The sequence below is a fragment of the Myotis brandtii genome, unplaced genomic scaffold (assembly GCF_000412655.1).
Source record: "Myotis brandtii unplaced genomic scaffold, ASM41265v1 scaffold560, whole genome shotgun sequence".
In the NCBI taxonomy this organism is placed as follows: domain Eukaryota; kingdom Metazoa; phylum Chordata; class Mammalia; order Chiroptera; family Vespertilionidae; genus Myotis; species Myotis brandtii.
In genome coordinates, this window is record NW_005370081.1 from 339466 (window position 1) to 362986 (window position 23521).

At 60.6% G+C, this 23521-nt stretch overlaps 2 protein-coding genes across 2 annotated transcripts in view; both read left to right on the forward strand.

Annotated features, from left to right (window-relative positions):
* The window catches only part of ZMIZ1 (zinc finger, MIZ-type containing 1), a 181133-nt gene extending 158123 nt beyond the window's left edge, over positions 1 to 23010 (forward strand). Inside the window, exons 11-25 of the mRNA XM_005878445.2 lie at positions 1 to 104; positions 1007 to 1279; positions 3916 to 4098; positions 5190 to 5267; positions 5863 to 6037; positions 6460 to 6601; positions 8121 to 8331; positions 8870 to 8975; positions 9889 to 10049; positions 11016 to 11083; positions 11387 to 11455; positions 11856 to 12100; positions 13354 to 13520; positions 17755 to 18012; positions 19386 to 23010. The exon at positions 1 to 104 is cut by the window's left edge and continues 32 nt beyond it. Coding sequence (XP_005878507.1) covers positions 1 to 104; positions 1007 to 1279; positions 3916 to 4098; positions 5190 to 5267; positions 5863 to 6037; positions 6460 to 6601; positions 8121 to 8331; positions 8870 to 8975; positions 9889 to 10049; positions 11016 to 11083; positions 11387 to 11455; positions 11856 to 12100; positions 13354 to 13520; positions 17755 to 18012; positions 19386 to 19493 — 2348 coding nt within the window. The 3' untranslated portion in view covers positions 19494 to 23010. The remainder of the gene's footprint in view (positions 105 to 1006; positions 1280 to 3915; positions 4099 to 5189; positions 5268 to 5862; positions 6038 to 6459; positions 6602 to 8120; positions 8332 to 8869; positions 8976 to 9888; positions 10050 to 11015; positions 11084 to 11386; positions 11456 to 11855; positions 12101 to 13353; positions 13521 to 17754; positions 18013 to 19385) is intronic.
* Positions 16309 to 17646, forward strand: LOC106728196 (transmembrane protein 108-like). Its single transcript, XM_014549578.1, has 2 exons — positions 16309 to 16539; positions 16723 to 17646. Exons 1-2 carry the CDS (start codon positions 16318 to 16320, stop codon positions 17629 to 17631), a joined length of 1131 nt encoding a protein of 376 aa, XP_014405064.1. The 5' UTR covers positions 16309 to 16317; the 3' UTR covers positions 17632 to 17646.
* Positions 23011 to 23521: the final 511 nt, after the last annotated feature.

Sequence of the window (23521 nt, forward strand, 5' to 3'; positions counted from 1 at the left end):
CAGCTGCAGTGGCAGCAGCCGCAGCCACGGCCACAGCCACGGCCACTGCCACTGTGGCAGCCTTGCAGGAGACGCAGAATAAGGATATAAACCAATATGGACCGGTAAGGGCCCCTCTAGTCCTGGTCCAGTCTCGCCCAGCCAGCCCCTCAGAGAGCCCCCCGGGTGTCAGAATTGGGGTGTTGGTGCCAGTGGGGCTATGTATGCTGAGGGAGCTGATGGTGTCGGGGTACATTGGGTTTTCGTGGGAGCACATGGAGATTGTGTTAGGGTGTGGATGTGTCTGGTTGGGTATAGTGTGTGTCTGCATGTGGGCAGAGGTTCCATATTGCTCTCTGGGCTCCTCCTCACCAAAGAGGGCTCGGTGTCTAGCACAGCCTTGTCACCAGCTTGTCCCTGGGTGCCTCTGAGGGCCATTGCTCTCCTAGTCAGCATCTGTGAATCCCGCCCAGGTCCTAGCTCTGCCCTCCTGACCTTCAGAAGGACCAGGTGGGGTTTGAGGAGGGGGCATCCCCCACAGGAATGCAGGACAGGTGCAGGGTTGAGACAGCAGGGCTGGTGGGCTGAGGTAGGAACTGGGCCACATCTGGATGGAGGGTGTATCTCCATTGGCCAAGGACCAAGGGTGGGGCCAGGGCTTCCAGGAAAGGGGCTCCTGCCTCCATCCTCATCCGCCTCCATCCTCCCATGTCCTGCCCGCCCCTGCACCCTCTTACCCATTTCCTGCCTGCCTCCCTGGAAATGCTGCCTGTGCATTGGAGTGACCATGCCCCACCCCCTAACCCCTCGGGCTGCATCTTTCCTGTGCGGTCTGCAGAGGGCAGCAGTGAGCCCAGGAGGCTGGCTGCTCCTAGGGGCCTGGTCCCCAGTGGCAACCACACAGGAAAGTGCCCCCCATCCCAAGCCCCCCACCTCCCTACCCTTCCCTCCCTGCACTTTCAATGCATGTGGCATTTTATTCTTTTTTTTTCTTCTTCTCCCGTTGAAGGTCTGTTCCTCTTTCCAGATGGGTCCCACCCAGGCGTATAACAGCCAATTCATGAACCAGCCCGGGCCACGGGGGCCTGCCTCCATGGGGGGCAGCATGAACCCTGCAAGCATGGCGGCTGGCATGACACCCTCCGGGATGAGCGGCCCTCCCATGGGCATGAACCAGCCCCGGCCGCCCGGCATCAGCCCCTTTGGCACACATGGGCAGCGGATGCCCCAGCAGACCTACCCGGGCCCCCGGCCCCAGTCCCTTCCCATTCAGAGCATAAAGAGGCCATACCCAGGAGAGGTGAGTGTGACCACAGGCAGGTGGTGGGCAGGGCTGGAGGAGGGAGGGTCCTGGGGCTTGAAGTTGTGGGAAGTACCTTGGAAAGGGATTGACCCCCTTGGGAAACCTGGCCCAAAAGCTAGAGCCCGAGGAGTCAGGGGCTCCTGGGTTTAAGCCCAGCTCTGCCATTTCCCCGCTGGGAGACCTTGAGCAAGTCCTCCCTGAGGCTCAGCCTCGTCACCTGGAAAAGGCGGTGGCGCTCCAGCCTCCCTCCGAGGGCTGCTTGTGGGACTTGAGTGAGGAGACGAGGAGCTTCGCCCTGGGCTGGCGTGGGAGGGCCTGGCGAGCTGTGGCCTCTGTCAGCGTTCGCGTTTGTCTCGTGCGGACGGTAGCGGGGACACTTTGGAAGGAACTACACTTCCATAGGCCCACAGCCTCCCGCCCGCACCAGGGCTTCCCCACTTCCCTCCAAGCATTAGAGGGGAGACAACAGCCTGTAAGCGTTAAAGACTGACCACATCGGAGAGGAGGCTGGAAGGCAGACAGCGTGTTTCTGTCTGTAGTCAGCTGCTCTACGGGTCAGATCCACACCTCCTGCCTCTGGGATCCGAGGCTTCAGCAGGAAAGATAGGTCTGAGCAGGGACCCACATGGGGCTCCAAGTGAGGTCAGGGAAGGAAGGCCTTCTGGGGGGTGTCCCCAGGCCTGCAGGGAGCACTCAGACCACAAGCTGGTAGCAAGTGGCCTGTCTGGTCAGCTGCAGAAGACACGGGTCCCCCAGAACCATGGGCTGGCACACAGCCCTCAGGAAGCCTGCCTTGATTCCTCCCCTGGACAGAGCCCTGCCCGAGCATCTCCCCAGCACTCGGCTTGTGTGCCCATTCCCAGGTCAGCTTCACCCCTTTGTATCAGAACTCTGGCCTTCAGCCGGGGCTCACAGTGAGTTCAAAGCCCTAAGGCCATAAGTCCCTTCAAGGTCCGTGGGGTTCCTCGGCGTCCACCTTAGCTTGGGCTAGCAGGTGGCTGGGCCACTGGTGAGCTGTCCTGAGTCCTCAGGGAGAGGTCAGGGATCTCCAAAAACACCCAGGAGCCTGGGCCAGGCCCTGACATGCCTTCAGGTTGGCACCAGTTCAGGAAGGGGCCAGAGGAGGCAGTTGGCCCCCAAGATCCTGGCTGTTCTCAGGGGACCTCACGCTGTTGGCCTCACTCCCGTGCTCAGCCCTCTCAGCCCTCTCTGTGCTCAAACTCCTGTCGTCCCCGCTGCCTGGGCCACAGGGGCCTCCGTAGCCCGGCCAGCAGGGCTGCTGGCACCCAAGGAGGTGTCCCTGGAAAAGGCTGGGGCTTCCTGGTCGTCAGCCTGACATCAGCCCAGCACCTGCCCCAGTGCCCCGCTCCCTGCTGTCCTACCACAGCAGGGCCCACCAGAGGCTCTTGATTCTTTTTACTAGATCATCATCTTCTCCCTAGAACGCTGGGGCGACCCGGTGCAAAGTACCTGACCCTGGGCTGTGGCACTGGGTGGCACAGGCTGGCCCTTATCCAGGAAGCTGGCATCAGCTTGACTGGCACCCCCCAGAGTCTGTGAACTGCTGGGCTCCTGGGGTGGGGCTGAGTCAGGGCCCCTGTCCCGTACAGGATCCCTTCTCCAGCCTGGGGGGCAGGCCGCAGCCTCCAGGGGTGTGGTGGGGACCTCGCCGTCGCAGAGCCACGTTCGCAGCACGGAGTTAGAGTTCCTCAGCACGACAGACGCCTCCCACCTCTGTGCTTTATCCGGTCCTTCCTTCGGTCCTTGAGCGAGTGTTACTGAGGGCCTGTTTTGTGCCAGGCCCTGGGACAGAGCGTCTGCGAGACCTCTGAGGCCAGAGGGCAAGAGAGACAATGAATGGACAAGGGGTTTCAACCCACAGGGGAGGAGAAAGCACTGGCTCTGCAGGACATAATGGCTGGGCCACTTGATCTCACTGATGGGAAGGTGACTGGAGGGTGGAGGCCAGCATGAGCAGAAGTGGCATGTGCCACCTCATAGCTCTCCGAGGACAGTGCCCCTGCCTGTCCCTCCCCCTCTCTGGAGCCCTCTCCTCTCCTCTCCTCTCCTCTCCTCTCCTCTCCTCTCCTCTCCCCTTCCCTTCCAAGTGCCTCCCTGAGAGGGTTTTCTTAGCCCTTCGCCACCCTGGTCTCCTGACTTCTGCACGGATGGCCCAGAACTGAACAGTGTGTTCCACACAGTGTGGGGTGTGGGGACATTGCCCTCCGACAGCCTCAGATGCAGGGTGGGGTCACCTTCCGGAGGCGCAGCCTGTGGTCTGTGTGCCCGTCACATACCAAGCACCAGGACAGAGACACACCAAGGGGGCTGTAGAATCAAGCCCCCACACAATGGTGTTAACGAGAGGCTTTAGTGGTACCCCCAGAGTTCAGAGGGCACGGTGCTTCGAAAAAGACGGCTCAGGGCCAGATGGACAGAATGTAATGTCCCCGCCTGTCCAGGCAAGAAGCGCCCCAAGCTCATCGGCTCCACCTCCCTTTCCAGGTGGGGAGGGATTCCGAGGGTGGGAAACTGGCAAGGACAGCGGAGGAGAGAGGTGGGCGGTCCTGGCAGTCCAGCCAGCGGCTCAGCTCCCAGACACTGACGGGTTCCCGCTTTCTCTGCTGCCACAGCCCAACTATGGAAACCAGCAATACGGACCAAACAGCCAGTTCCCCACACAGCCAGGCCAGTACCCCACCCCCAACCCCCCGCGGCCGCTCACCTCGCCCAACTACCCCGGGCAAAGGATGCCCAGCCAGCCGAGCACCGGGCAGTACCCGCCCCCCACGGTCAACATGGGGCAGTATTACAAGGTGAGTCCCCCCACACCCCCACCCCACCGTGTCTTCGAGGTGTGGGTGTCCCCTGCAGTCGCCAGGACGTGTCCTTGCCCGGAGCTCTGCACGTAGTGACCAGAGGCCAGGCTGGCTTCTCTTGGTTCCTCTCCTCACGGGCTCAGAGGATGGTTTTCCTTCTCCTTTGACTACTTGCAGCACACCCAACATAATAACAATAAAGGAAATACGTCTTTTAAAGGGAAAGCACCCTGAATTCATTAACATTTCATCAAAACCTTGTTTCTCCACATGCATGTCCAACATGGTGTAGAGTTGTTGTGGCTGTGCTTTTTTTTTTTTTAATCCTCACCCGAGGATATTTTTCCATTGATTTTTAGAGAGAGTGGAAGAGAGAGGAAGAGACAGAAACACTGATGTGAGAGAGATGCATCAATTGGTTGCCTCCCGTATGCCCCCGACCAGGGCCAAGAGACTGCAAGCAAAGTGTGTGCCCTTGACTGGAATGGAACCCGGGACCCTTCTGTCCTCAGGCTGACGCTCTATCCACTGAGCCAAACCGGCCAGGGCGTGGTGCAATGTTTTAACCTCTGACATGAGATCATGAGCATGCCACTTGTTGCCTCGGTGTGTCGTGGTTCCACTTGCGCTGGCCGCCTCGCATTCCCCGGAGGTAGCTGCCGTATTTTTCCTTCCTTTCTGGTGGACATTGGGTTTTTCTGACTTTTCGCTTTTGAAATGATACTACGATGAATGTCTTCAGGCACATAGTGTCTTCCTTCTTTGGGATTAGAAGACTCTGGAAATAGCTTACATGTATTTGCCAAGGAATTATGTCAACTGACGTGGCCACCTGCCGTGTGGCATTACTATTTTTGCTCCAACTTCGGCACAATCGTGTTTGTGTTTTTGTAAGCTCTTTTGCTAAGTTAGTAACTGTGGACAGAGAGAAGGGGAACGCTGCCCCCAGGGGGTGAGCTGCTCTACCCCCTCTGCTCCCCACCCAGCACGGGGGGCCTCTTCAGCACCCCTATACTCGCAAAAGATTTCATTGCAGGAAGGAGAGCGGCTTTCTCTCCCTTCACGTGCTCTTGATCTTGCTTTCACAGCCGGAGCAGTTTAATGGACAGAATAACACCTTCTCGGGAAGCAGCTACAGTAACTACAGCCAAGGGAACGTCAATAGGGTGCGTAGTTTTTGTCTTAGGAACTATGCCCCGAGTGCCTCTGAATGTGAGGGGGGCCTGGCGATGGGGTGCGCTCTCGGGTCATCTGCTCTGGGGCACGCGTGCCTGGCCAGAGAATCCGCAGCTTCGGGTGGCGGGTGACGGGGGGGGGCGTACGGGTGGCCCTGGCCGGTCCTGGAAGAAAGCGAGGTGGGGACTAAGAGAGAAAGGGAGAGGGGCTCCTGGGGAGCCACTGCCCTATGATGCTGCAGACCCCAGTGGGCTGGCCCAGAGTCCTGATGTGGGAGCGGGAACCCTGGGCTTGACCCAGCTCTTCCCTCCCAGGGTTACATCAGACAAGTCCCCATCACCCAGGGCCTGGGTCCCCATTGGTCAAATGGGCTGGGGGACCCTGCACCTCCTACCTGTTTTCTGATGGGGTCAGAAGCCTGGGTGCAGCCAGGAAGGAGGGAGTGGTTTTTCCAGGGGCTCTCCTTCCTCAGGGGAGCAGAGCCCATAGCCTAGGACCTGGGTTGGGTGGGGTGTGTGTCCACAGCCATGGTTCCTTCTCTCTCTGTGACCCCATAACCTATGTGTGGCTTCTCTTTCCTTCCAGCCTCCCAGGCCAGTTCCTGTGGCAAATTACCCCCACTCGCCTGTTCCAGGGAATCCCACACCCCCCATGACCCCTGGGAGCAGCATCCCCCCGTACCTGTCCCCCAGCCAAGATGTTAAGCCACCCTTCCCGCCTGACATCAAGCCAAATATGAGTGCTCTGCCACCACCCCCAGGTGAGCGCCCCACTCTCCCTGCCTGTGTCCGTCCAGGAGCCAGGGGCTTGGAGGTTGCCCTGCCTTTGGGGGCTGGGCATGTAGAAAGGGCAGGAGGAGGCTGGGGGAGAAGCAGCTGGGAAGGGGCTGGGAGAGGAAGCCGGGGCTCCCAGAGCAGGGAGCCTGTAGGGGGAGGAGGAGACAGGGATGGTCGGGATGGGGCCTGGTAGACTGGGAGAAGTAAGGGGCTCGCTGGTGTGTACTAGAGCACACAGCCCAGCTTCTGTGGCCCTGTTTGCACCCACACCTGTGTGTTCCTCTGAGCATGCAGCCAAGGGTGCATGTGATGGGGGTGAATGAGCCCCCCCACGCCCCGGAGCCCACACTTCTGTGCGCCCGTGGCGGCCAGAGGCCTGTGGCTCATCGGCTTCTCCCCCACCCAGCCACCCACAATGACGAGCTGCGGCTCACGTTCCCCGTACGGGATGGCGTGGTGCTGGAGCCCTTCCGCCTTGAGCACAACCTGGCCGTCAGCAACCATGTCTTTCACCTGCGGCCCACAGTCCACCAGACGCTGATGTGGAGGTGAGTTCAGGGCAGGGGCACGGGCCCAGGCCGGGTGGGGAAGGCCCTGGGGATGACATCAGCCTGCCACCTTTACCTGTTCAGCAACATTGACTGGGCCCTCTGTGCACAAGGCCCTGGGGATGTCATGGGGAACCTGCAGGTACAGGAGAGACAGACAAGCAGCCTTCCCATGTGGCCTGAGGGAAGAGAGCTGTCACTCACCCCAGTCCCAAGAGAGTGGTCAGGGACGGCTTCCCAGACCTAAAGGCTGAGCACAGGGTGTTACAGGGCAGAGGCCCTGAGCTGGCAAGAGGAACTTGAGAGCGGCTCCTTGTGGCCAGAGCAGGAATGTGGAGAGAGAAGCTAGAGTGAGAACAGGGCTGGGTGGGGCAGAACTGACAGGCCTTGCAGACTGTGGGGGCTGCCACCTGGCGGGGCTGCTTCTCAGACACCAGGATAGGCCACTGAGCGGCTGGAGGTCCCTGCTGGGCCAGGCCCTGTGTTCCCTGCCTTCCATGCCTGATCTTTGACCTTTTGAGCAGGCAGTGCTTACCCGGTTAACAATGCGGAAATGGAGGCCAGAGAAGCTAATTAGCTTGGGGGGTTCTCACAGCTGGCAAGGGGCGGAGCTGGGACATGGGCCTGGGTCTCTTGGATGCCAGAACCTGGTGGTGTCTGCACCCTCAGTCCTTCCTCCTCAGGCAGGACTCAATTCCATGCCATGCCTGTGACCAGGGCCACTCAGCTGCCCAGTGAGCACTTCCGAGGCAGGAGATGCGTCTGAGATGGTGCATGCACACACCTGCCCACACACCTGCCACCTGGAGCAGGCTGCAGTGAGGGCCAGAGACAGCTGGGTGGCCGTGAGGGCATGCGGCTCAGGTGCTCAGCAGGAAGGTGGAGAGACCCTGGTGCAGGGGCCCTGCTCACCCACCCCTCCTTACCCATGAGTGCCCTTGTCTACGAGGTTTCCTATAGCCCTGCTGGGTTTCATGCGTATGTGGTCACTGCTGGTTTCGTGGCGACTCCCTTTAGTGATGTGTCTTCAAGGCCCCCTCAGGGGGCCTGAGCCAGACCCCACCCTGGCCTGGGTGCTTCTCCCACACAACAGGAGCCTTGCAATGGGCATAATCAGCCTCTCGGTGGTCTTGTCAAATTAGTGTCTTTTTGTTCCTCTGTCCCTGTCCGGGGGGGACAGAGAGGGGGGGCGGACGGGAACAGTCATGGCCCTTATAGAGTAGGGGCTGGAGACCATGGCTGGGGTGGGGGCGTGGCTGGAGTGAATGGGTATGTGGAGTTATGGGGGGAACTGGATTGTTGGGATGGGTTTTGATTGGAGGTGGGGCAGCGGGAATATCTAGGGTGAGAGGAGAGCTTGGGGAGGCTGGGGGAGCAGTTGAGGCCAAGGATACGGTCTGCATGACACATGGGGCTGCATTGAGTTCGGGAGGCGTGGCCTGGCGAGGTGTCGTGGAGGCCACGGGCAGCCCCCTGGCAGAGCCGCCCTGAGCCCCGCGTCACCCCGCCCCACCCCCAGGTCTGACCTGGAGCTGCAGTTCAAGTGCTACCACCACGAGGACCGGCAGATGAACACCAACTGGCCAGCCTCGGTGCAGGTCAGCGTGAACGCCACGCCCCTCACCATTGAGCGTGGCGACAACAAGACCTCCCACAAGCCCCTGCACCTCAAGCACGTGTGCCAGCCAGGCCGCAACACCATCCAGATCACCGTCACGGCCTGCTGCTGTGTGAGTGTGGGGGAGCGTTGGGCACAGCACAGGGAGCCAAGGTCCTCGACCCCCTTCTCAGCCTTGTCCTTGGGTCTTCGTGCCCTATCCCCACAGCCACTGAAGTGGTCTTTGAGGAGCACACCCCAGAACGTACAGGGACACTCTTGGGCAGAAAGGGTGGAGGATGCGGGGCGGCGGGGGGAGGGGGGTGTCAGTGGTGGGCAGGGCTGGGAAGTGAGGCAGGCTCCACTCCTGATGCCCAGTGTCCCCTGACCCATCCCAGGGCGTTTCAGTGTCTGCCATAGCCTTGTTGGCTTAGAGCAGAGGCAGCTGCTCCCAGGTAGTGACCCCAGCCTGGGTCCCTTGACTCCCAGGTCCAAGGACACATCCTGGTCCTTGAGGGCTTTCTCCCCCAGGTCTCGGGGCACCTGCTCCTGAAGTGGTCACTGTGGACATGGCCTCCTAGGGGCCTCGGGTACAGGGGCAGCCGAAGAGGCTACAGGTGGGTGGGCCATGGGGGCCGTGGGACAGGACCAAGCATCACTCTTCCTCGCAGTCCCACCTCTTCGTGCTGCAGCTGGTCCACCGGCCGTCCGTGCGCTCCGTGCTGCAAGGCCTCCTCAAGAAGCGCCTCCTGCCCGCTGAGCACTGCATCACCAAAAGTGAGTGCGTGCCAGACCCCAGCCTCCCAGGCACGGCCCATCGGGGACCTTTGGTTCCGTGTGCGACACCCGGGGCCCTGAGTGCTCCTTGACACCACACCCCAGCCCTGGCTCCTGCCCTCCTCTGGGGCCATGACGATGATCCAATGAGCAGGGAACTGTAGGACCCGGTGGGAATCCTGACCCACCGGGTGCACATCACAGGATCTGAGGCTGATTAATACAAGCCTGTCCTGTGGTGCAGACAGGCCAGGTGGGCTGCCTAGAGGAGATGAGCACCTGGAAGGATGGGAAGACCTGGAGAAGGAAGGCATCTTCACTGGGAGGGAGGCCCCCACAGCTCATGCCTAACTGTAGACAAAACGACTCGTCTCAGAGTCCGTTCCTTTGGAGGAGTCCCCAGGTGACCGTTCTGGGGGCGCCATGCGGGGAGATGCCCTGCTGCTCCTCCCTGTGATTATGCTGCACGTTACCGCCTGCTCCTGAGAACCCCGCCAGGCAGTCCATTGTCCATTCTCGTTTCCACACTCGCAGAATTAAGTGCAGAAGCGCCTGAGGAGGCTCCGCTGACCCAGAAAATCAGTGGAGAAGTGCCAGACGGGGTTTCTGCAAGTGTTGCAGAAAGTCCCCTTCTTAGGAAGGCGGGGCTTGTTCTGCGGAGCCTGGGGCACTGACGCGGTCCCCTCCAGGTGCACGTGCACTCCACACGTGTCGTACGTGGGGCTGCCGTGGCAGAGTGCAGGGCGCCTGAGGTACCCGGCAGGCTGAGCTCCCTTGGCTAGTTAGTTATTCACAGAACCTCCCAGTGTCAAAGGGAGGGCAGAGAACCAGTGTTTCAGCTGCTTGAGGAAGTGGGGAGGGGCATGTGGAGCAGGGCCTGCCCTCCTCACCCACCTGTGCCTCCCACCCACAGTCAAGCGGAACTTCAGCAGCGTGGCAGCCTCATCAGGCAACACAACCCTCAATGGGGAAGATGGCGTGGAGCAGACGGCCATCAAAGTGTCTCTGAAGTGCCCCATCACATTCCGGCGCATCCAGCTGCCTGCTCGAGGTCACGACTGCAAGCACGTCCAGGTGAGCCGCCCGCAGAGCCGCTGGTGTCTGGCCGGGGTGGTGAGGGGAGGCATGGGGCCGCAGGGCCTGCCCCTGACCGCTGAAGGACACAGTAGCCACCAGCAGTGATTCCACCACGTCAGCCATCATTTACTCTTGGAGCATCTGCGTGCTCAGGGCTGGGGCCAGGAGGCTGCAGAACTGGATTTAGGCTGTTCCTGCCCCGGCAGATGGCAGGTGCCAGCTGGAAATCCCGCCCATACAGCCACGGCTGGTTCAGGACCCGAGACAGGGACGCCTCTGCCCGGTCACTGCTGTGTTCCAGGGCCTTGCCCGAGCAGGTGCTCAGGAAATGAGTGACCATCACAGTCCGGGTGGCTACAGCAGACACTGCAGATGCGGGCAGCCCGGGGTGGCGGGGTTCACTGTGCTGGGGCTGCTCAGGGAAGGAATCCCAGAAGCGGGGTGTGGGAAGCCGTCCGGGAGGAGCTGGGTGTGGCCTGCGGGGTGGGCAGGAAGAGAATAGGCTTCGGGCTGGGCCAGTTGCCCTCTCAGCCCCACCCTCCCACTCACCCTCCCAGGGCATCCTATGGGAGAACGATGTGGGCAAGATGGACACCTGGTCACTTATTTGACACACACTGGACCACGTGTGTCCTCAGTACCTGGGCTGGGCGGGTGGGAGACTGGAGTCCATGTCGCCCCCAGCCTCAGCGAGAGGGGCAGTTAAGGGCACGCACGACCAGTGAGGGGCAGCTGCGGGGGAACCAGGAAGGATGTAGGCACAGGGTGGTGTGAGGGGGCCTGGGCAGAGGCATGCGGGGACAGAAAAGTCACCCCACCCACCAGCTAGCCCTGCGTCTCCACCATGTCTCCCTCCCTGGTGGGAGGCCTTCATAGGGTCTCAGGAGCAGTAGCGTTGCATCAAAGCAGTTTCTGAGAGTCCTGACCTCTTCTGTCTGTCTGTCTGTCTGTCGGCCTCTGCAGTGCTTTGACCTGGAATCATACCTGCAGCTGAATTGTGAGAGAGGGACCTGGCGGTGTCCTGTGTGCAAGTGAGTGACACCCACCCCAGCGGAGCTCCTCGGGCCTCCCCCTGGCCCTGCTCTTTGGGGTCCAGCACCTCCGCCGGCCCTAAAAGCCAGCGAGAACCCACATACAGCAGAGGGCTCGGATGACAGGAGCTGTACATAGTCATACTCCCCTTGTGTCAAGCGGTCACAGGGCCGCCTCCTGGCAGTGCCTGCAGCATAACCAGCAGCGGGGACAGGGTGTGGTTGACACAGTGGGCGGGATGGGCTGTGCCCCCACCTCTTAGGGTCCAGGGGCACGGCCAAGCCTTTTCTCTCCTTTTCCAGTAAAACTGCTCTGCTGGAGGGCCTGGAGGTGGATCAGTACATGTGGGGCATCCTGAATGCCATCCAACAGTAAGTGGCTCCCAGCGAGGGGCGCGGGGGCAGGGGGCGGGGATGGCAGCCTGGATTGGGTGGGTGAGCATGTCAACATCCCTGACACCCTTACCCCATCTCTCACCTTCCTCTGACTTTACCTCTGTGGCTCCTGTACCTGGGGGCAAATGCACTTTCCAGAAAGGACCAAACTCAGCCAGGGTAGGAAGCTGACAGTGCCCCCAGCAGCCACTTCCTGGGTGGGGCCAGCTGCCCTGTGCCCGGCCACTTACTTTTCCTAGCCTCCGTCTCCCTCTCTCTCACATGATGTAAAAACCCCATACCTCTGTCATAGGCCTGAGGCAGGGGACCTGGGCAAGGACACCTCCTGTCCCAGCTCAGCCCCCTGCAGCCTCAGCTCTGCCCCCTCTTCCCCCAGCTCCGAGTTCGAAGAGGTCACCATCGACCCCACGTGCAGCTGGCGGCCAGTGCCCATCAAGTCGGACCTGCACATTAAGGATGACCCTGACGGCATCCCCTCCAAGCGGTTCAAGACCATGAGTCCCAGCCAGATGATCATGCCCAACGTCATGGAGATGATCGCAGCCCTGGGCCCTGGCCCGTCCCCCTACCCACTCCCGCCGCCGCCTGGGGCCAACAACTCCAACGACTACAGCAACCAAGGTGGGTGACGCCAGACAAGGAGGGCAGCACCGGGATCCCAGCGGGGACAAAGGACCTCTTTGCTGATGGTGGCAGGTGGGGCGGGGGGTGGGGGGTATGAAGAGGCAGAGGTGGCATACGCCCCCCAGGACAATCCCACATCACTGGACTTGGGGGTACGGCGGCCCATGCACCTCCCACCTTAGTCCAACTGCCTGTTCCATCCAGCCCTGTGGTTGGCGCCCAGCTGGGAAGCCTGAGTGAAGAGCTGCCCCAGGAGCCAGCCTCCTGCCTCTCCCACCCACCCTGCCTGGCCTGCTCCTGACTCCAGGCAGGCAGGTGCCAAGCCCAGGGGCTCCTGAGCCTGCTTTGCTGGGGGCACACTGCCACCCTTTCCCCAGCCTCAGTGCTCACTGGGACCAGCAGAATACTCTCACGTGGAGTTCTCTGCCCCCGCCCCCCATCTCAGTGACATCTATATTGTCCCTGTCTCTGCAATGCTGCCACCCTGCCAGGGGCAGAGTCCCAGGGTTTGGAGCTCCAGCCTTGGGCTACCAAGGTCACCATCACTGACCTCTTGCTCTCTGGTGCCCAGACCAAGCTTCACCGTATGGCCATTTCTAGGAAGTATCCACCCCCTCGAACATGGAGCAGCAGCTCCCTCATAGGACCCTGCTCTTAGGTCCACAGAGCTCCTGGAGGATGCAGGCCCGGAGAGGCTAGCCCACCCAGCAGTGTCGCACAGCATGTGTCCACAGCAGGCCAAGGCCCAGCTTCCCCGGGTGCTGATCTGACCTCGCCAAGGCCACGTGCTGGGGCACAGCAGCCGGGAGGCAGACAGCTGGCTTCTAATGGTGTCGTCTTGATTCTGACGCAGTTTTCTTTGTAAACTTGGCAGATCTGAGCCGCTCTGGGATGGTCGTCCCAGCCATGAGGTGCAGCCCTGTGGTGGCCGTGGGGGAAGCAGGTCCAGGGGCTAGCTCGGCATATCCTGCGGAGGCCTGAGACATGGGCCTCACTCCATGTCCCCTGCCCACAGGGACCAGGCCCCCCTTTCTCCCACTCCGCCCCTCCTAGCTGTAGAGCAGCACAGGCCCTGGGGCTGAGGCCCACTGGACGAGGTCACATGGCTGTCCATGGCACAGCCCGGATGCTGAGGCTGCAGGAGCCAGCTCGGGCCTCAGAAGGACAGGACTCGGTTCTTAATTTGCATGCCACCTGCAACCCAGGGGTGCTGTCTTTCCTCCAGTGACCCCGCCCATTGTTCCCCCCAGGCAACAACTACCAGGGCCACGGCAACTTTGACTTCCCCCATGGGAACCCTGGTGGGACGTCCATGAACGACTTCATGCATGGCCCCCCCCAGCTCTCCCACCCGCCAGACATGCCCAACAACATGGCTGCCCTGGAGAAGCCCCTCAGCCACCCCATGCAGGAAACTGTGAGTACCGCTTCCTCATCCCACCTCCCCAGCCCCCACCTCCGCGGAGGCTGACTGGCACACGGCTCCCCCAGCACCTTCTAGTGTTTGCTCGTTCCTCCCAGGCCAAGGGGAGGACTGAGAATTGTGTTTGAGGCTCAGGAAGGAGTGAGAGACTATCTGGGGCTGGGTCATAGCCCATCGGCACCCTTGGACCTGTTTCACCCAGGACAGGCTCAGGAGATGGACGCTTCAGGCTCCTCCCTGCACACACACATGCATACCCCCATGTACAGCCTCACACACATGCACACCCCATCTACAGCCTCACACACATGCCACCCCCATGTACAGCCTCACACACATGCACACCCCATGTACAGCCTCACACACATGCACACCCCATCTACAGCCTCACACACATGCACACCCCAACTACAGCCTCACACACATGCACACCCCAACTACAGCCTCACACACATGCACACCCCAACTACAGCCTCACACACATGCACACCCCAACTACAGCCTCACACACATGCACACCCCAACTACAGCCTCACACACATGCACACCCCAACTACAGCCTCACACACATGCACACCCCATGTACAACCTCACACACGTGCACACCCCCATGTACAACCTCATACATGCACACCCCATATACAATCTCATCCACATGCACACCCCATGTACAGCCCCACACACATGCACACCCCAACTACAACCTCACACACATGCACACCCCCATGTACAACCTCACATACATGCACACCCCATATACAATCTCATCCACATGCACACCCCATGTACAGCCCCACACACATGCACACCCCAACTACAACCTCACACAAACACTGTACACATCCCCATATGCCACTCCCTCCCTCTCTCCCCCACTTACACACACTCTTACATTATCTTACTGTAGCCCGGCCATGTAGAATTCTGTCCCAAACCCAGGCACTTACTCCCCAGGGGTCTGAATGCTTGGGGTATCACCACCTCCTGCAAAAAGCAATGCCGGGAAGTTTGCTTCTCCGGGCGCATTCACTCCTGTCCCGTTTTACCTCTTACACATCCCCTGCACTGCTGAGAAAGCCCTTGCAGGCAAGGTGTCCATTGCCACCCAGAGGCCTCCCGCCCCGTGGCCCTGGCAGCAGAGGTGGGAGGCCAGTGAGCACTGGATGCTTCCACTCAATTTAACAGGCGTTTCCTTAGCCTGGGCCCAGGCTGGGCCTTGTACCTGATGGAAGCAGGACAGACGCGGGCCTTGCACTAATGGAGCCAAGCTCTGGCAGGGCCTGAATGGAGCAAGGACAGTTGGGGTTTGGGGGAAGCCCGAGGGCCGAAGGCTGAGGCTTCAGTGATTCTGGCTGCTCCTGAGAGGGGAGGAGTGGGAGGAGGCTGGTGAGGCCCAGCAGTGGGTCCTGGGCCACAGGGCAGGAGGGAAGGGCCAGGGATCCCACAGAGGGGTCCTGTTTGGCAGCAGGTTGGGTCGGCCTACACCGGAAGGCGCCATTCAGGCCCTTCGTCACGTGGCCTGGAAGGAAGGGGCCTCTGGGCTGGGCTGTGTCCCACACACCTGACCTGGAGGTGGCCCTGCCACTGAGAGCGGGCCGTCCTGGGGCCAGAGCCACCCGATTGTTAGTGCAGGGGCAGGACCAGGAGTCTGGGTGAGGGGCGCCGTAGCAGCATTCCCACAGGACCCCGAATGCCAGGTCAGAAATGGCTGCTTTCTCGGGGCTTCGGCGAGGTACTTTCTTCCCTATGGGGCTCCCTACTTCTGGGGACCTTTCCCAGCCCTGCCCCCCAGGACCTCAGCATTCCATGGCCAGCATCCCACACCCCCCGACTCTCACATGCTGCACATCGGAGCCCTCACAGTTCCCAGCCCCCCACACCCCCCGACTCTCAGTGCTGCACATCGGAGCCCTCACAGTTCCCAGCCCCCCACACCCCCCGACTCTCAGTGCTGCACATCGGAGCCCTCACAGTTCCCAGCCCCCCACACCCCCCGACTCTCAGTGCTGCACATCGGAGCCCTCACAGTTCCCAGCCCCCCACACCCCCCGACTCTCAGTGCTGCACATCGGAGCCCTCACAGTTCCCAGCCCCCCACACCCCCCGACTCTCAGTGCTGCACATCGGAGCCCTCACAGTTCCCAGCCCCCCACACCCCCCGACTCTCAGTGCTGCACATCGGAGCCCTCACAGTTCCCAGCCCCCCACACCCCCCGACTCTCAGTGCTGCACATCGGAGCCCTCACAGTTCCCAGCCCCCCACACCCCCCGACTCTCAGTGCTGCACATCGGAGCCCTCACAGTTCCCAGCCCCCCACACCCCCCGACTCTCAGTGCTGCACATCCAGAGCCCTCACAGTCCCCAGCGCTGGCAAATGGCAGCAGATGTTGTTCGCCTGTGTCCAGCGGGGCTTTCTCTTGCCTTGTTAGCCCTGCATCCGGTTCCTCAGGGATCTAAGCCTGTGAGTTGACTTCACAGTCCCGCAGGAGGCTCCCCAAATATGCACTGTCCTTCCCCGTTTCTGGGCTCTCTGTAGATGGCAACTGGACCCAGAAGTACAGCGGTGCAAGGTGGGGTGGGGTGGTACAGTCACAGATGAACGCCCCCAACACCTGCCCCGCCAGGGCAGCCTGCCCCAGCTGAGCACACGGCTGGGCAGGAGTCCCCTGTGCGCAGGGACTGCCGGGCGGGCTTCAGCCAGGCGCTGGTTCACTCGAGGCCCGTGCCAGGTGGCAGGTCGACGGGTATTGTCAGCAGGTCCAGAGAGCACCTGCCCCTGACTCCAGCAAAATGTCAGGGCCACAGGGAACAGCTGTGTCAGCACATCTGGGGACTGTCCTGGGCTGGGATGCCCCAGGAGTGTGGAGCCCCTCCCTGCCCCCCAGAATGTGCCCTGTGGGGCATCCACAGGCATGGGTGGGAGTCAGAAGCTGGCCCTATCCCTCCGGCTCCTCCTGGTTCTTCTCACCGTATGTGTACCCCACACTCGGTGCCCTGGGCCCCGATCTCAGGGCCCCGGCTGGCGGGGCACTGCTCCGAGGGACCACCTGGGCCAGGGGCAGAGGCCAGCCCACAGCAAGAGGAAACAGGAAGAGGAACTAGTCTAGAGAAGATCAGGGAAGGTGTGGCTGCCATTTTCAAACCCATAAAGGGAAAAAGTAATGCTTCGTGTGACCCAGAAGGTGGGGAGGGGAGGACGTACCAAAGACCAAGGAGACATTTGCTCACCAGGCTGCCCTGGTGAGTCCGTGCGCTCCCCTCACTGGCAGTGCGCCTGGGCTGAGGGCCTGCGGGTATGCTGGGGGAGGGGGAGGGCTTGGACTCAGCCTTTCTCTTCGAGACCCAAGCTCTGAAGGAAGGGGGACAGCCAACAGACTAGCAGTAAAGTTTAAGTCCCACCCACCACCTCCCCTGCCCACCCACAGCCCCCCTGTCCATGGCGTATGCCCACGGGAGTCCTCTAGTTCACCTGTCAGAGAGGCACCACCCACCTCCACCTTAGCAAGGCGGCCCCTGGGCGAGCCCTGGTGCCCTGGAGGGGGGAGGTGCCTGCCTTCCGTAGCGCCCCGGGGTACAGCAGTAGGTGGGTGGCAGGAGGAAGAGTCTGGGAGGCCCCACTCGGCTCCTTTGACTGAGGCTCAGTTCTCCCTGCCCCAGGGCACCAGGCAGGGCCAGTACCAAGGCTCCTGGAGGAAACCTGTGTGCCCACTTGGGGGGCACAGATCCATGAGCTGCACGCCTGCCCCATGCTGTCTGTCCGCGTCTGCTCTCCTCCCCCGGCCCTTGGCGCCCGCACCATGCTGCCAGCAGCACCTCCCACCCCCCGCCCTGGGAACCTGCCCACTGTGCTTGTCCATCTGCCCGCGCTGTTGTTCATTGTGGTGGAGTCCAGGCTGGGAGGCGGCGGGCTCCCGGGGCCTGGCCCGTGCTGTCTGCTCGTCTCCGAGCCCCTGGCCACCTCCCTCCTGGACCCACAGCCTCAGACGGCCCTTCCCCATTTTGCCCTCCACAACCTCCCCAACTGGCAGTTCTGGGGGAGGATTTTGTTTGTTTCTCTGCAAAAACAAAAACAAAAAAAAACAAGAGCAGCATTCAGCTTTGTAGGGTTGGCTCTGTTTTGGGGGTGTGTTGTTCTCCTGGTTTTGTTTGGTTCTCATTTCTCCAGGCATCCGTCGCTGTGCCTCGTCACCTCACCTCTCTTTTCTCCTGCTCTCTCCTCCTCCACAGATGCCACACGCTGGCAGTTCTGACCAGCCCCATCCCTCCATACAACAAGGTTTGCACGTCCCACACCCCAGCAGCCAGTCAGGGCCTCCATTACATCACAGTGGGGCTCCTCCTCCTCCTTCCCAGCCTCCCCGGCAACCGCCACAGGCCGCTCCCAGCAACCATCCACACAGCGACCTGACCTTTAACCCCTCCTCAGCCTTAGAGGGTCAGGCCGGCGCGCAGGGAGCATCCGACATGCCGGAGCCTTCGCTGGATGTAAGTTGGGGTCCCCACTTGCCTTGGCCTGGGGCTAGGCCTGGCGCCCGAGACCTGCCCAAAGAGCAGGGCTGGGTGTTGAGGCTCAAGGCCCGGGTGGAGGAGGTGTAGCTGTGAGGGGCTGGGTGGGTGGTGTGTGGGCCCAGGCAGCTTGTCTCCCCTGGCTTCAAAACCAGGAACCCCCACCATGGGGAAGCCTCACTGAGGGTCCGAGGGTCCCCTCCCCTGCCCTCCCAGCCCCTGCCCCTCGCCCCCTGGCCGCGGTCCTGCAGCCCAGCCTCACTCCACCTTCCCCAGGCCCTCACAGAGTCCCTCTGGGCCCGGTCCGGAGGCAGCGTAGGAGGCTCCTGCCCTTCTCCCCCTCCCCTCCTCCCCCTCTCTGCCCACATTGAGTTTGCCATCTCCGTGTCTGCCACACTCTCTGGCCGGGGCAGGGGAGGGGCTGGAATGACAGCCCCTCTGTCTCACTGGTGTGTGTCTGTCTCCAGTTTCTTGTCCGTGTGTTATCCATGCCCTTGCTTCTGCTTGCTCCATCGCTCACTCTGAGACAGGCCCCTGGACGGGGTGCGAGGGGCCAGCCTCCGGTCACGGGGGCTGCTGAGGCGGACGTGGGAGGCTGAGACTCAGTCTCCCGCCTGAGAGCTGGACGGCCTGAAAGATGGGAGGAGATGCTCGGAATGCTGGGGGCGGGCCAGGGCGAGACAGGAAACCGGCAGGACTTGCCCTCCCTCCCCAGCCCCAGCTCTAGCTTTCCTGGAAGGAGGCCTGCCCTCTCCTGCCCTGCAGTCCCAGCCCCGTCACCCGTGGCCCCGCAGTGTCAGTCTGGGGTGAATGGGTGCCCTCGCTGGGCGGTCACTGGGCGCTGCCCAGCTCTCCTCCACCAAGCAGGCCAGGAGGTGCCTTAGATTCACGAGGCCCCTATGACAGGAAGACTCCAAGGGCCTCAGGGTAGAGGGTAGGAACCCTGCAGCCTCTGCCCAGGGCCATGCTGCCAGCCTGCCAGGGGCCTGCCAAGGAGCGGAGAGCTCCTGAGAGCAAGGGATCCGGGCAGCAGGGGCCACCTCCATGCACTTGGGTTCCGCTGGGAGGCCCCTGGCCCTGCAGGTCCTTGGGGCAGGTGCCGGGGCCAGAGGGTCTGCTGCGAGGAAGCCTCTGCCCCGCCAGGGCCTTCCCAGCTGGTGGGCTTGAAGCAAGCATGGGTGCCCCGACCACACGTGGCCACGGGCGTTTGGGGACAGCTAGCACGGCTCGTTTCCCCTGTCGGGCCAGGACCCTGGGAGGCAGGCAGGCAAGGGAACGGGCATGGGGATGCCCCGTGTCCCTCACCAGCCCCTCAGCCGGCACCTCATCTGGCTTCTGTATTTCTCCTCCAGCTCCTGCCAGAACTCACAAATCCCGACGAGCTCCTCTCGTACCTGGACCCCCCCGACCTGCCGAGCAATAGTAACGATGACCTCCTGTCTCTCTTTGAGAACAACTGAAGCCCGCCCTCCGCCGGGGCCATCCCTCCCCACTCTGCTCCCTCCCGTCGTCCCACACACTTTCCCCGCTGGGAGCCGAGTCCTCAGACCCTCCCCCCTGCCGTGGCCTCAGAGCGGAGGGGCGGAGGGTGTTCTGTGAAGGCTGTGGTCTGGAGCCGGTGCCTGGAGCCGGCCAGAAGGTGACCCTCACGATGGGAGCGCGGTGAGAGGACACCCGACAGCTTCCTGATCCCTCCGTGTGCTGACCCCCGCGACCTCCAGTGGCCGCCAGGTTCTTCCAGTCTCCAAACTGTAACCCTGCCTCCCTGCTTCCTGGCCCAGAGCCTCCTTCTGTGACTGAGCCCGAAAGAAGCCCCCAGACCCAGGCGGCCGAGCCCTGGGGAGCAGTGACAGTCGGCTGCAGGGAGAACAGCCCGCCCACCACCGTCACCCACCACAGAAAAGCACAAGCCTCTGGGAAAGCCCACTCACGGAGGGGCCACGGTTGCCACTCGACCCCTGACCTCTAGCCAAGATACCCTGTAGACACTGTCTCAGCAAGCAGAGAAGGAGGACACGATCCTGTGTTTGAGAGAGGGTGTGCCGTTCCTGCTTGGGGGCTGGTGGGGAGAGGGTCAGGGCCTCAGAGCCAGGACAGCACAGCAGGTGGCTCCACGACCTTTGGGCTCGGGCCTGGGAGGGCAGAGAGCGAGTGCCCGGCGGAAATTATTGTGCCCTTAGTTGGGGGCGGGGGAATGCCACCAGGTGGTCAGTAGGAACGGCAACTTAAAACTGCTCCAAGCCACTCCTGTTTTTGAACAACAGCCTCAAGCTACAAAGTCATCTGGAGAAGAGAACATTGGACTCGGACAGCAAGCAAACCGATTCTCCCATGTGTGCTGTGTCCTCCCTCCTGCTCCTCTCCCACCTCTCCCAGACTGCTACGTGGGACACCCACTTCCCTCTCTACTGATGCCCCTTTGTCCCCCGCAGACGGCAAGGTGGGATGGTGGAAAGGCACGGGAGATGCTGGCTCGGGTGTGTGCAGGCTTAGCGGCAGGAACCCGGCATCGGTATCTCCAGCCCCCGCTGTCTGGCTGCCGATGTCCGAGGCTGCTGTGTGTGCTGGGGTGCGCCCACAAGCATCAAGGGTGTTTGCATGGCTGCCTCAGACACCGCGCTTGGCTGCCAGCCGCTCCCCTCTGTGTCCCTCTGCCGTCGAAAGCTCACCCCACACTCCTGCTGGTTCAGACAGAAGCAGCCTCTGGTTTCCCTCCCACTCAGCCGACTGCTCTGAGCCTCCAGGTAGCTGTGTGTCCTCTGCTCCCTCCACCGCACGGCCTGGGACGCTGCTAGGCCGGCGGGTCACTTGTGTCACGTCTGTAAATTCGCTGAGCCCCTCCCTGCTGCTGCCTGGGGCCTCCTGCTCTCCTGTCCACCTGTGTTCTCAGTCTCCGGCTCCCTGGGGCGGGGCGGGGCGGGGCGGGTGGTCCCAGCACTCCTCTGCCTCTGACCGGGCCGGGCCTAGCTGTCGATTTCCAGTCACTACCAGCGGCCAGCACAAGGTTTCCGGAAGGAAAGCTGCCGTTGTCCGCTCCCACCTTGTTTCCTTTGTCCCGTTGTTGAGGTTTTTTCAAAAAGTGTGGTGTTCAGTATGCAAATCGATTATTTTAAGAATTGCTTTTGTAAATATCTTTGTGAATATTTTAGTATTGTCTTTGATAATCTTCAGCATTTTCATGACCTGGTTATAGCCTTTGCTGGTGTTTTTAAAATGCCTTGACTCAACGACAAAGACCGAGTCCTTTTTTTAAAAAAAACACAAAAACAAAAAAGCAACCAGGGCTATTTGTACCGATGAAGGGACGAAGCGCAGAGGTGGCTGTGCCGTGAGTTAGAGACCAGGCTGCCCACTGGGAGAGCCAGGCCCAGGCTGGTGGGACGAGACGCACCAGGGAGCACGCGGCCGTCCTTGCCCAGTGCCGATAGCCCCGGCTGGTAGGCTGGTGGGCCGGGCGTGTGGGAATGTTCCACCCCAGACGGACTTACAGACACCTTCCCTAGAAGTTCCTGCTTCCTGCCGTGTACTTTTCCCCAGAGAGGCCTGGAGTTCGTTCTGGTTCTTGTCGGGGTGTCCCTGCTCTGCTCAGCTGACCTGCCCACAGCTTCCTAGTGCAGGAGGTCACTGCTCCCACAGCCAGGCTCCAGGCACCTCCTCCGCCCTCTCTGGGGAAGCCCGGGCCCCCACCAGCAAGTTCAGCAAAGAGCCTTCCTGAACCGAGGTGCCGAAGCCCGCCCTCTGGGACGAACTCTTCCAGAGCGATTTGGGGGCCAGGCCAGGAAGCGAGGGAGGCATGAAGGCCCCCGGGGCTGGGAAAGCCCCAGCTGGTGGCGGGTTCCGGGGCAGCCTCCCCCAGCAGGGCAATTCTGAGCTCAGGAGATGCTTCCCTGATCCTGTTTGGATGACCACTTGGAGCCATAAGTAACCTCAGCAAAAACGAGGCCTCGGCAAGCCCCTCTCCGCGCCAGGTACGCACCAGGCCACAGCTGCCACTCCACAGAGGGACAGGGCGCCGGCGGCCGGCGGGGAGGCCCATGTGCAGGCAATCACCCCATCTCCTTGGTTTGAAGCTTTACCCATGTATCATGTTCCCTGTAACCATTTTATTTTTTAAGAAACGTCTAATACTTTCTCCCTAATGGAAGCCCTACACCCCCAGAGAGCTACATGTCTGCTCCCTCCGCCTGACCCACCCGGGCAGGGTGATGTCAGCAGCAGCGACTCAAGCGACGTGTGTACATATGTAAATGAGAAATAGAGACATGTTAACAGATGCATTCATTTCCCTCGGAATGTGTATTGTTTTTATTTTACAAAACAAAAGGCTTGGAACTCCATCTTAACGTGAAAAACTAGATCCTGTTGTTAGCATTTGTGAGGTCTCTCTGCATCTGTCTCACTATGTAATATACTCTGACCCCGTGTGGAAAGGAATTTTCGTTCTGTTTTGTTTTTATTTTACCTACATGTACTATTTAGCTTCAGTGTACTAGTCCTGCCACCTGTGTATTTTTAGGGTGCTATGGAAATAATGAAAAGAAATGGGGATTTCGGAAGAAAATCGTAACCAAATTCATACTTTGTATAATTTTTGATATCATGATCACAGGTGATTCACATGTACACACACACATAGACACACCCACCGTGCGGCCCGAAGTAACTCCCACAGAAATCTCCATCGTCTTTGTACATCGTGTACAATGCAGTCATTTCATACTTTAAACTGCTCAGAAAAAGTAATTGTGGTTTCTAGTCTTGCAAAGCTGTATGTAGTTAGATGATGTGACAACTTCTAATATTTATCTAATAAATATGTATTCAGATGAAACCTGTATATTAGGTGTTCATGTGGTTATTTTGTATTTAAAGATCAAATTATTTGACTATTGCTAGACATTTCTATACTCTGTTGTAACACTGAGGTATCTCATTTGCCCATGTTAATTTTTTTCTAAATAAATTGACAAAAATGAAGGTTTGGCGAATTAGCTATTTTGTGAACATTCAGGAGTGGTTTGGGCATTTTTGTTTTTGCTTTTAAACCACCACCCTGCCCAATCACCCTGCGAAGGAAAAAGAAAGGAAGCAGGTGGCTTGGTGTTGAGTCGGAGGAGCCCCTGCCCTGGGTGCCCCCTGGAAGAGGCCCTGAAACCCCGGGGCCAGGTGAGAGCCTTTGAGCCTGTGCCCTCGCCTTCTGGGCCCCTGTCTCAGCAGGCCCTGCCCAGGCAGTGGGACAGGCAGGTGGGGGGCGGGGCCTGAACAGGGCCAGGGGTGCTGGCTGGGCTCTGGCAGCCAACAACACTGGGTTTTCTGGGTTTAAGGAACAGGAGCCTGTTCCCCATGTTTGGCCCCAGAGGGCGCTGTCCAGAGCATTTGGGAATGAAAAACCAAGCCCAGGCCTCAAGCCCTGAGTGCTGACTTAGCCACTCCCTCTGTTGGCTGTCTCTCCACTGCCTACGTTATTCCCTGGCCACCCAGTTCAGCA